The sequence below is a fragment of the Vombatus ursinus genome, unplaced genomic scaffold, assembly GCF_900497805.2.
Source record: "Vombatus ursinus unplaced genomic scaffold, bare-nosed wombat genome assembly UNPS02014768.1, whole genome shotgun sequence".
NCBI lineage: Eukaryota > Metazoa > Chordata > Mammalia > Diprotodontia > Vombatidae > Vombatus > Vombatus ursinus.
Window position 1 is genome coordinate 26,492,580 of NW_020954546.1, and position 12,061 is coordinate 26,504,640.

General features: G+C 49.3%; 1 protein-coding gene across 1 annotated transcript in view; it reads left to right on the forward strand.

Annotated features, from left to right (window-relative positions):
* KIAA0100 (KIAA0100 ortholog) overlaps positions 1-12,061 on the forward strand; it is a 32,490-nt gene that overhangs the window by 5,322 nt on the left and 15,107 nt on the right. The window contains exons 8-21 of the mRNA XM_027862535.1: positions 691-814; positions 916-1,040; positions 1,243-1,310; positions 1,449-1,594; positions 2,074-2,192; positions 2,329-2,492; positions 2,666-2,924; positions 3,663-3,868; positions 8,769-9,828; positions 10,188-10,379; positions 10,541-10,743; positions 10,893-11,011; positions 11,119-11,339; positions 11,534-11,724. Coding sequence (XP_027718336.1) covers positions 691-814; positions 916-1,040; positions 1,243-1,310; positions 1,449-1,594; positions 2,074-2,192; positions 2,329-2,492; positions 2,666-2,924; positions 3,663-3,868; positions 8,769-9,828; positions 10,188-10,379; positions 10,541-10,743; positions 10,893-11,011; positions 11,119-11,339; positions 11,534-11,724 — 3,197 coding nt within the window. The remainder of the gene's footprint in view (positions 1-690; positions 815-915; positions 1,041-1,242; positions 1,311-1,448; positions 1,595-2,073; positions 2,193-2,328; positions 2,493-2,665; positions 2,925-3,662; positions 3,869-8,768; positions 9,829-10,187; positions 10,380-10,540; positions 10,744-10,892; positions 11,012-11,118; positions 11,340-11,533; positions 11,725-12,061) is intronic.

The window sequence follows — 12,061 nt, forward strand, 5'->3', positions numbered from 1 at the left end:
TGGATGTTGTCTGTAGGAAGGACAACCCGGATATTGAAGGGCCTAGGAATAATGCTGCATGTGGAGCCTTTGAAGGAATGGGGTTTTATTTTTTTTGGTTGGGCAGTGGGGGCTAAATGACTTGCCCAGGGTCACACAGCTAGCAAGTGTTATGTGTCTGAGGCCGGTTTTGAACTCAGGTCCTCCTGAATCCAGGCCTGGTGCTCTATCCACTGTGCCACTTAGCTGCCCCAGGAATGGGGTTTTTAACAGAAGAAGAGAAGGCCAGGGTGGGGTCAGGGATTACACACGAATGTTCAAGCATTTGAAGAGCAATCATGGAGAAGGGAGCAGGCTTGCTCTGCTTAGTTCCAGAAGCAAAACCAGGTACCTTGGGCAGCAGTTGCAGATACTTGTTTCACGTAACGGAAGACTTTCAAGTTATTAGAGCTGTTTCAGAGTGGAACAGGCTGCTTTGGGGCCTCGTGAGTTTCTTGTCCACTTGAGATGGTCTGGCAAAGTCTGGGGGCCTGCTCCTTGGGGACGTTGTAGATGGCCTTTGAGGTCCCTGTGAACCCTATGGTACTGGGTGGTCAGTATAGAGGGACCCAACTGACTTTGTCTGAAAGGTAAAGGCATCTGGGCAGAAGCCGAGGGTCTTTTCTTGGAGACGGATCCGTGGATGCACAACCTCTATTTTCTCATTTGCAGAGGTGACAGAGGACTTGACTGAGCCAACTCTTCCTGGCTTGAACCTCCTTCAGCTGCTCCCAGGGAAAGTGAAAGTAGAGATGGAGAATACCAGTGTGGTACTGTCCATGAACAGCCAGAAGAGGTGAGGGCCAGTGGGTGTTCAGCGCTGAGCCTGCCTGGGCGGGGCAAGGTCGGGACAGGGATGGCAGTGTAGGGGCTGAGCCCGCCTCGGTTCTTGGCTAGGCACCTCAACTGGACGCTGAAGCTGCTGCAGTTTAATTACCATCGTGATGAGGACCAGCTGCCGCTTCGAAGTTTCATAGCCAATTCAGACATGGCCCAGATGAGCACTGAGCTGCTGCTAGAAGGTGGGTGGTTGGGCTGCCTGGGGCCCAAGGGACCTCAAGAGGAGGGAGTGCAGTGGGTCCCATTTGCTCTAAATTGGGATTAATGGGGGTGGGGAAGATGCTGAAAGGAATAGTCTCTAAACTCATGGGGGCTTACTGAGGGGGGGCTAGCAATCTGCTTCTCTCCCTCTGAGCTCCCTGATGGTCCTTTTGCCTCCTGCAGATGGGCTGCTGCTTTCCCAGAGCCGTCAGCGAATCATCTGCCTAAATTCCCTAAAAGCCAGTGTGCAGGTGAGAGCCTCAGCCCTTTCCTGGCCTCACCGGACCGTTAGTACTCCCTGAACTAGTAGCTGGTCCCCTTCCCAAATGGAGAGACCAGGCCCCACACCGCCCCCACCTCCTCCTCCTCAGCCTCATACCTTCCTCTAGGTGACCACCATTGATCTCTCCGCCTCTCTGGTGCTCAGCACATGCATTGTCCACTACCGGCACCAGGAATTCTCTCACTGGCTGCACATGTTGGTGCGAGAAAGGCAGGGGCCAAGACGGGCCATCTCCCACCCCAGGAAAACCAGGTGAGATCAACCATGTTCCAGTGTTCCACTTTCTGGGTTGGTTCCTTAGGACACTGCTAACACGTTCCAAATGGGCATCCTTGCTGTGTAAGCACATTGTGGGCTCTCAGTCAGTACCTGCTGTTTGGTTGATCTCATCTCTTGGCCTTCCCTAGAGAGCTCCTAAACAGTAGGAGCAGCATCATGGCTCTCGTAGCCAGGTTGTACTCAAGGGCTGAATTCGTTTTTTGATGATCGTGGTTGTAGCTTTTGGGGTTTTTTGGTTTCTTAGCTAATTTTTCTAGAAACTAGGGGGAGCAGAGCATTTAGTGTATGTTCAGTTCTTCAGTGTTATTCCTGCTGTTTTCTGTCTCCTCTTCTGAGGCTCATAGCAAGGCTTGGACTCTCTGCTCTGACCTGAGAGCAGCAAGAACCTGTCTCCAGATAGGGAGCTGAGCCTTTCTTTCCTTCCCTTACGGTGGTGTTTTCTCCCTATACAGAAACTTCCCTCAAATTCTGGCCCCCATCATCCTTAGTACTTCTATCTCCAATGTCAATGTTTCCATTCAGCTTGGAGATACGCCACCCTTTGCTCTGGGCTTCAATTCCATTTCTCTGGGTAAGGTTTCTGGGAAACAAGCAGTGAGTATGTCCATTTTAGGGGGACCAAGCCAGCTTACCAGTCGTAATGGTCTTGGCTTGAGTGTGGGTAGCTGAAGATACCACATCATCCCTTGCCACCATCTTCCCTTCAGATTACCAGCACCTGAGGCCCCAAAGCATCCATCAGCGGGGCGTCCTGGCTGTGGACCACTTGTGCTGGCGTGTGGGAAATGACTCTCACATCCAACGGGCGCCCCACCCACCCAACATGCATGTCTGGGGTGAGGCCCTTGTCCTCGACTCCTTCACCCTACAGGTAGGTGAGGAGATCCTGGCCCTTGTGTCTCATGCTAGGCATTCATGGAGCCCTTCACAGATCCCTTCTTGACTCAACTGTGAAATGATGATGAGCATCTCATAATGAGTCATAGGGCTGTCATAGGGCTGGGGGGAACAGCCTACATCTGGGCATCTCTATTCCCTTTCTAGGGCAGCTATAACCAGCCCCTGGGGCTGAGCAGCACTCAGTCGGACACCCTCTTCCTGGATTGTACCATCCGTGGTCTGCAGGTGGAGGCGTCAGATACCTGTGCTGAATGTCTCTCCCGAATCCTGTCCCTGTTGGGTCTTTGGTCCCGGAAGCCAGCCCCACCCAGGGAACTTCCTTTTGGGGAATCTCCAGTGCCCCTGTGGAAGGTGGACCTGAAGGTGGAGGACATGAACCTGTTCACCCTTTCTAGCCTGGTGGGTAAGTGAGGGCCCAGTGGCTCCAGCCAGAAGCCACATGCAGAGTGGGCAGCCTTGAGCCCACACTGGCGAACAAGGACCTTCCCTTACTAAATCAGCTGCTACTGGTCTGCTTAATTCTCCAGTGCCGGCCTGCTGATCAGTCTGGTTTTCTTAGATGGCTCCAAGTTAAGGGACCAGGGGGGTGGAAGTGGGAGGGACTGCTCTTATTTTTAAACCCTCCTAAGGAGTTAGATGTTCATTGCCCTTAGATATTGGGGTCTGTGCTCTCATTCGTGGTCTTCACTGCACAGGTTGAGAACATACAGAAGGATTCAGATGTGTTCACACCACATCTTTCCGTGTCTTTCCAACCTGTCTCTCTGTAATTCTTCCGTTGAGGCTTCACCCATGCTGTGGAGGTGCTGTTTCTCTGTAGCCGATGAGCACATGAGACGTACAGATCTAGGCCGTTTTCTTTTTCTTTCTTTCTTTATTGAATAACTTGGAGTGGCTGGGGGTGTGGTGGGGGTGGAGTGAGGGGTTGTCAATGTCTCTTGTGTAGCCTAATCTAGATGGGCCTCTTGCAAGAGATGAACTCTGAGGTGACCTTGGGCTGAAGAATGGGAGGGTAGAATGGGTTGACTGGTAGGAGAGAAGAGAGTTGGAATGAAGAGAATGGCTGGAAGGGGAGAGGAGGAACCATAGCTGCCATTTGTGAGTGAGGAGCCCCAGGCTAACTGGGTGTCTGGGATTCTAGGAGCCTCGGAGGTCCGACTGGACACCCTGACAGTCCTGGGCAGTGCAGAGAGTTCTACAGTGGGTATCCAGGGACTCGTGCTGGCCCTGGTGAAGACAGTCACAGAGAAGATGCAGCCGTGCTGCAAGGCCCCTGACATCCCCACCCCTGTCCTCAGCCTTTCCATGCTCTCCATCACCTACCACAGTAGCATTCGTTCTCTAGAGGTAAGGCCTTTGCTCAGCAGCCCCTTAACTCGTGGTTTGAATCCTGGTCCCATGGAAAACAAGCTGCAGCATTGGCTTTTTAGCCTGCTGTCCCTCTGAACTCACTGGAGTTTTCTGGACTCCCATGACTAGGCAGACCTTGAAAGGCTTTCCTACAGGGTTAGAGATTGAAATAGAACCTTTGTAGTGGGGACTGTGGGGGGAGGGAAGGGCTGTATTCCTCCCTCTGGGACATCACTGTCCTTGGAATAAACCAAGAGGTTCCTTTGGTAAGAATGAGACCCGAGGCAGTTTGTCCGTCCTGGAATTTTGTTTCCCATGGCCTGCCAGACGGTCTGCTTAGAGCTACTTCCTGTTTCCTCTGTCTTATGACAGTTCCCTTCATAATACTCCTTACCTCAAGACCATTTGGGAAAGCTTAATGCCTTCCCAATTTAAGCTTTACTTTTAATATTAATTTTTAAAGTCAGTCAAGTTTGAAACTAATGTACAGCACATTTTCCCATTAGTCGTCCTCTCATTGCAGCTGTGGCGTGCCAGGGTGTGGCCGTTGTGTAAAGGTAGCTCATGGTAACAATGAGCATAGTAATAGTGGTATGCATTGAGATGCATAAATTAGTCACATCTTTACTTACAAATCTGCAGTGGTTCCCAACAGCCAGCTTGTCAGTATAGCCACTTTGGCCTGGCACTCAGGGCTTTCCGCAGTCAGGTGTTTCCATGCATTTCTTTTTTTTTTTTCCTTTTTAAAATGATTTATTGGTATCTTCCTTTTTTATATCACTGTCATTTCCCAATGACTCCTCTCTCTCCCTCACCCTCATGTAATCCTCCCTTATACCAAGCCAAGCAATTAAGCAAAACAAGTCATCACATCTTCTGTGTCTGAAAATGTTGGCCTCATTGCACACCTGTTGTCCCCTAAACCTTTCTCTGCCAAGGGCAGGAGACATGCTTCATCCCCAACTTTTCTGAAGTCCTGATTGGCCACTATGTTGGTCATAGTTCTGAAGTCATTCTATGTTGTTTTCTGTTATATTACTTGATCATTTTGTTTGTTTGTTTTCTTGGTTTCTGTTACTTTACTTTGTATCAATTCATACAAGTCTATCCAAATTTCCCTGAATTCTTCATATTCATCATTTCCTAGGGCACAATGAAATTCCATTACGTTTATATATCCCAGTTCAGCAGTACCACAGTCAATGGGCACCTACTTTCCTTCGAATTCTTTGCTACCGTAGATATCTTTATATGTAGAATGGGACCTATTGCTCAGTCATTGACTTTCTTGGGGTGTGCTGAATAGTGGTATTTTTGAGTAGTACATCAAAGGATTATGTACCACATAGTAACTTTAAATAGAATTCCTAACAGTTTTTCTTGAATGGTTGGCCCACTGTGTGATCCCACTGACAGTACACGGTGCATTAGGGGCCTCACTTCTCACTGTCCCTCCATCATTTACCAGCTTTGTCTTTTGTCGTCCTTGGCAGATGGGCAGATCCTGAAGCCTCTGAATTGTTTAACTTGGTATTTCTTTTATTGTTGATGATTTGGAGTATTCGTTCACATGACTGCTTTTCCTCTTTTGAAAACTGCCTGCTCATATCCTATCCTTTGACCACTTATCTATTGGGAAATGAGTCTTGTACTGATGAGGACAAGAACCTCATGTGTCATATGAGGACTTGTTAAAGGAACTGGGAGTGTCAGCCTGGAAGAGAGAAGATCCTGGTGGAGGTGGGGGACAGAACATGAGCGTTGTAAAGCCTGTTACATGGGGAGGATTCAACTTGTACTGTGTGGCTCCAGAAGCAGAACCAGTAATACTGGGTAGAAACTAGAAAGAGACCAGTTTAGACGATGAAGAAACAACTTCCTAACTGTAAGAGCTGTTTCAAAGTAGGAGAGGTTCCCTCTCCTTAGTGGTCTTGAGCTCCAAGTGACTGGATGGCATTCTGTGGTAGATTCCCTTTGTGTGTGCATTGGACAGGGTGGAGACTGAGCTTCCTTCCAACTGTCAAATGCTATGATATTTGTTTGTGTCAATTCTCTGTATATCTTAAATAGACATACCTTTATCAGGATATAATAGATCGTCATCAGATATCTGCTGTAAGGATTCCCTCAATTTACTCCCTCTCTTCTAAACATCAATTTGATTTGTATAATAGCTTTTCAGTTTATACAATCAAAATTATCTCCTTAATCTTTTGTGATCACCTTTATCTCTTGTTTGTGCAAAATACTTCCATTCTCTCTCTCTTTTTTTTTAATGGTATGACCTTTTATATTTAGACCATGTATCCATAAAGAGCTTATTAGTAGGATTATTAGGATTATTATATGTAGGATTATTAGTCTAAACCTCATTTTCTGCCAGACTGCTTTCCTAATAGTTTTTCCATGACTAGAGAGTCCTTATCTCAGTAGCTGGTGTTTTTAGGTTTATTAAACAACTGGGTCTTCCTTATCTAGTGTATACCACTGATCAGCTTTTTTGTTTTTCAACCAGTACCAAATAGCTTATGTGATTAATGTTTTCTAGTATAATTTAAGATCTCGTAATGGTAGACTCCTTTGTCCCTATTTTTTTCATTATTTTCCTTAATCTTTGGTTCCTCTAGATAAATTTTGTTATTATGTTATCTAGTTTTATAAAGGGAGGCCAGTACAAGTCTTTGGATAGCCTTGGATGTAAGACTTGGTTATAGCACCTATTATGTGCTAGGCACTCTGCTAAGCACTTTACAATTTATTGTAAAATTAATTGTAATTAGTAAATATTTAATAAGCACCTGTTATGTGCCAAACACTTTGCTAAGTTCTGGGGATACAAAAAGAGGCAAAAGACAGCCCCTATCCTCAAGCAGTTTATAATCTAATGAAAGAAACAACATGCAAACGAATATATGCAGGCTATGTATAAAATATATATGTTATATATATACACACACATAATATATATATAATATGCCTATATCCACACAAATATAAAGCAGGCTTTGTACAAGATAAATTGGAAATAATTAACAGAGAGAAAACACTGGAATTAGGAGAGGTTAGGGAAGGTTTCCTGTAGGAGGTGAGATTTTAGTTGGAACTTGAAGGAAGCCAGGGAGGTCCATAGTCAGAAATGAGGAGGGAGAGTGTTCTAGGCATGGGAGACCTCCAGAGAAGATACCTGGGGAGGAGAGATGGAGAGTCTTGTTCCTGGAACAGCCAGCAGGCTGGTATCACTGCATCAAAGAATATGTTGGGGAATAAGGTATAAGAAGACTGGAGGGGATGGGTAGATCATGAAAGGCATTGAATGCCAAACAGAGCATTTTGTATTTAATCCCGGAGTGATAGGGAGCCACTGGAGTTTACCGAGTAGGAGAGTTTCATGGTTGGACCTGCAAAGTCGCTTTGCTGGCTTAATGGAAGCTGGAGGAAAGGCTGGAGGCAAGCAGACCCATCAGCAGATTTTTGGAATGGTCTAGGTGTGAGGCGATAAGGGCCTGCACCAGGTGGGGGCTATGTTAGAGGAGAGAAGGGGATGTCTCATTTAATCTAAACAACAACCCTGCAGAGTAGGTGCTTTTATCATCTCCATTTTGCAGTTGAGAAAACTGAGGCAAACAGTAATTAAGTGATTTGCCCAAAGTCATATACCTAGTGTGTGGTTTGAACTCAGCTCTTCCTCCTGGCTCCAGACTCAATAATGCTTTATCCACTGTCTCGGCGCCACTTAGCAGCCAGTAAAGTAACCTGCTGGTAGTTTGATTGGCATGACACCCAGTCTCTAAGTTTATTGCCATTTTTTTTATATTGGCAACACCCAACCACAGACAATGAATATCCCTCCAATTAAGTTTTCTTTTATTCTTGTGAGGAGTATGTTTGTCATTGCCCTCCTCATGTACTATGTGTTCTAGCTAAACTGGACTCCACAGTCAGCCCTGTAAACATTCCCTAAATCCTCCTGCCTATATAACCGTGCTTAATGTTGTTCCCTGTGCCTGGAATGTCCTCCTTTCTCTCCACCTTTAGAATTCCTACCCACCCTTGAAAGTTCGCCTTAGAAGCCACATCCTTGATAACACTATCCCTTATGTTCAGTCACTCCTCCCCAGTAGTGACAGCCTTCATTCTTGGCCTTCACATAGCAGCACTTTGCCCTACAAAGCTATGAAATACTTCTAAGTGACATTGTATGTGTTAATTAGTCAGTTGGGTTTGTGTCTCGTCTTTTGGTTACACCATAATCTCTGTTAGGGCAGGGGTGGTATCTTGTCTATACTTCCTGTCTCACAGAAGGTATTTAATAAAGGTTTGTTGAATGGTGTTTAGTGATTTACAAAGGACTTTCCTCACAAAAGCTCCATGGAGTAGGTGGTGCTGATATTATCCTCATTTGACAGATGAGGAAACTGAGGCACAGAGAAATGGTTAAGTGACTAGGCCATAGTCACACAGCCAGAAAATGACAGGGCTGGGATTAGAAATCAAGTGTTCTGATTGTGAGCCCAGTGCTCCTCATAGTACGCATTCAGCTTTTCATTGAGGGCAGCGCTAGGCCAGCTGCTCTAGGGAATGCCAAAGGAACAACTGGTACTTGCCTTCGGGGTGCTTACAGTCTACCTGAGAAGACAACATACAGACATGAAACAAATAGAAAACGTGTTGCTGCAAGACAATATAAAACTGACTTTGGTATGTTTGTTCTGAAGAAAAGCAAAGCGAGAGAGCAAGGAGGGTAATTAGAAAAATTTCTGAGTGGAGATGAGCCCCACACCAGGTCTGCAGTGTTACTAGCATGTTGGCCTCTGTCATCCTTCTAGCGTTCTGGGTAACAGTATTTGATAGGCTTGAACAAAGAGAGAGTAAGCTCTGCCGTTGATCTCCCGCACAGGTGCAGTGTGGTGCAGGGCTGATGGTCCTCTGGAGCCCCCCAGACCACATGTACCTGTACCAGCATGTCCTGGCCACGCTCCAGTGCCGAGACCTCCTCCGAGCCCCAGAGGAGCCGGGAAGCCCCGCTGCGCCCAAGGTCAGCCCCTGTGAACCGGCCCCTCCAAAGCGGCTCTTGAACCTGACCTTGGAGGTGAGCACAGCCAAGCTGACTGCCTTTGTGGCTGAGGACAAGTTCATCACCCTGGTGGCAGAGAGTGTGTCCTTGAGTCGCCACAGCGGCTCCCTCCAGGTCTACTGCCCAGAACTGGCTGCCGGCTTCGACGGCAACAGCATCTTCAACTTCAAGGAGGTAGAGGTGCAGCTGCTGTCCGAGCTGGAAGAGATGATCTTGCACCGCAACCCCTTCCCCTCCCTGGAGACCCTGCGCAACCGGGTCTGGCTCTTCTCCCTGGGCTCGGTGTCGGTGGAGTTTCCTTACCAGTACGACTTCTCCCGAACCCTGGATGAGGCCGTGGGGGTGCAGAAGTGGCTGAAGGGACTGCACCGGGGGACCCGAGCCGGGGAGACCCCAGAGCCGGCTCCACTTCCGCCCGACTTGCTGATTAAGGTGCAGCACTTCTCTTGGGTCTTCCTGGATGACATCTTTGAGGTGAAGCTGCGAGACAACTACGAGCTGATGAAGGACGAGAGCAAGGAGAGCGCCAAGCGGCTGCAGCTGCTGGACGCCAAAGTGGCCGCCCTCCGCAAGCAGCATGGGGAACTGCTCCCCGCCCGCAAGATCGAGGAGCTCTACGCCTCCCTGGAGCGCAAGAACATCGAGATCTACATCCAGCGCTCACGCCGTCTCTACGGGAACACGCCCATGCGCCGGGCCCTGCTCACCTGGAGCCTGGCCGGGCTGGAGCTGGTGGCCCTGGCGGACGCCTCCTTCCACGGGCCCGAGCGTGTGCTGATGCAGATGCGGGAGCTGGACCCCGGCAGCCCTTTCCCCAGTGAGGGCCTTGAACTTGCCATTCAGTGGTGTCGTATGCTCAAATGCAACGTTAAGTCCTTCCTAGGTGAGTGGTGTTCCCCCTGCCGAGCCTCTTGTCTGGCTGGCCGACTTTTGGAAAGCTCTGGTTGCGGTCTTGGCTAGGAAAACCCTGCCCCCCTCACATTTGGAACCCTGCGTGGCTTAAGGTGAATGGGCTCCCTCTCCTTTCATGTGGGCCTTTATGGGCTAGAGGTGCCCCTTGGGGGCAGGTCTTTTCTCCTGTGCTAGAGGGTGCTCTGTGCCCTTCCCCATGCCTTGCTCTGTGGTTTTGCCACTCCAGCGGGGCATCCTAGGGCCTGCCTTGAGCTGAATGGGTGAATGAGAGAACCCAAGGGAGAGGGCACAGCTCCTGAGTGTCCTTCCTGCGTGTGTCTTTCCACGCAGTGCGGATCCGCGATTACCCTCGCTACCTGTTTGAGATTCGTGACTGGAGGCTGCTAGGCCGATTGGTGGGCACAGAGCAGATGGGACAGCCCTGCTCCCGACGGCGACAGACCCTGCATCTGGGTCTCCCTTGGAGTGATGTGGTTGTGGAAAGGAACATGCCCCCACTCAAGTTCTACCATGATTTTCGTTGTGAGTGGGTGTGGGGACTACAGAGAGCTAGGGAGTTTGGTGTGGAGGGGAGATATCTGTGATGAAGAGGGTGGGCAGTGAGATGAAGCTCATCTCCAAGACGGGAGGAACCTGGGCCTTTGGTAGAATGTCTATGCGTGACTGGCTAACATTCCTTCCAGCTGAGGTCTTCCAGTACACAGTGGTGTGGGGGCCATGCTGGGACCCCGCCTGGACATTAATTGGCCAGTCTGTGGACCTCCTGACAAAGCCCTCAGCCGACCCCAGTGCCCCCTTGCCCTGGTGGGACAAGAGCCGCTTGCTTTTCCATGGCGACTGGCACATGGACATTGAACAAGCCAACCTTCATCAGCTGGCTACAGAGGTGAGCAGGTGGGCAGGGAGCCTGCTGATTTCATTTTCATCTCATGCGATTGTAATGATGGATGCTTGGAGCTCAGTGCTGTAGGACATGTGTGGGGGGTGGGGTGGTCCCTTTCCTGAAACCTCATTAAGTCCGTGAGATGCTTACAGGATCCCTATAATACAACTGAAAATATGCATTGGGAGTGGAGCCACCTGTTTTTTCACTGGAAACCAGGCCAGTTTGTGTTCAAGGGGGACTTGGACGTCAATGTGAGGACAGCCTCCAAGTGAGTTGAGTGCTGGGCACGGCCTCGGTTTCGGGGGGGAGGGGAAGGGATGAATCGGGGCATCAGGGGACGGGACCCTGAGAGCCAGGGGCTCCTTTGTGAGGCAGATATGACGACTGCTGCTTCCTGCACTTGCCTGACCTCTGTATGACCCTGGACCTGCAGTGGTTGTGCCATGGCAACCCCCATGACCACCACAGTGTCATCCTTCGAGCACCAGAGTTCTTGCCTGAGGTGTCCCAGGGCCAGCTCCATGACTCTTACCGGGCCTTCAGATCTGAGAACCTCAACCTCTCCATCAAGATGGACCTGACCTGGCACAGCGGGAGTAAGGCTGGGAGCAGGGGGGTACAAGGCGTGGGCTGGGACCCCGGCAAACGAGAGAAAACTTAGGGGGATTTGGTTTGGCACACGTTGTCTCGGGACTTTGGTTCCTCATCACCAGGGCGGTTCCAGTTGTGTTGCTATGCCCCCCTGAAACCAGGCTTGCGGCTGAGGCCTTCCTCTCCTCTGCATCTGCAGCAATGTCCCAGCCCCGGATTCTGCTGTATAGCAGTACTCTTCGATGGATGCAGAACTTCTGGGCGACGTGGACCAGCGTGACCCGGCCCATCTGTCGAGGGAAGCTCTTCAGTAACATGAAGCCTAGCAAGAAGAAGCTGGGCCAGCATTACAAGCAGCTTTCCTACACAGCTCTCTTCCCCCAGCTGCAGGTCGGAGCCAGACTTCCCTGCAGCTTCTCCAGCAGAGCCTCTGGTCCCTCTAGGCTCGTCTGGACTTTGCCTTACATTGTCTTAGGTTGTCTGCCACCCCTGCGTCTTAGTTTCTCGCTGTGGGCCCCAGAGTCTGTCCTTTCCACCCCTCATTCCACTCTTGGTCACCTATTGGCTCATCTTTTCTCAATCTCATATTCTTTCTTTTTTTTCTGCTTTTTAAAATTTATTTAGTACTTTATTTTTCCCCCGTTATAGGAAAAAACAATTTTTAACATTCGTTTTTAAACCTTTGAGTTCTAAATTCTCTTCCCTTCCTCTCTCCCCACACCCTTCC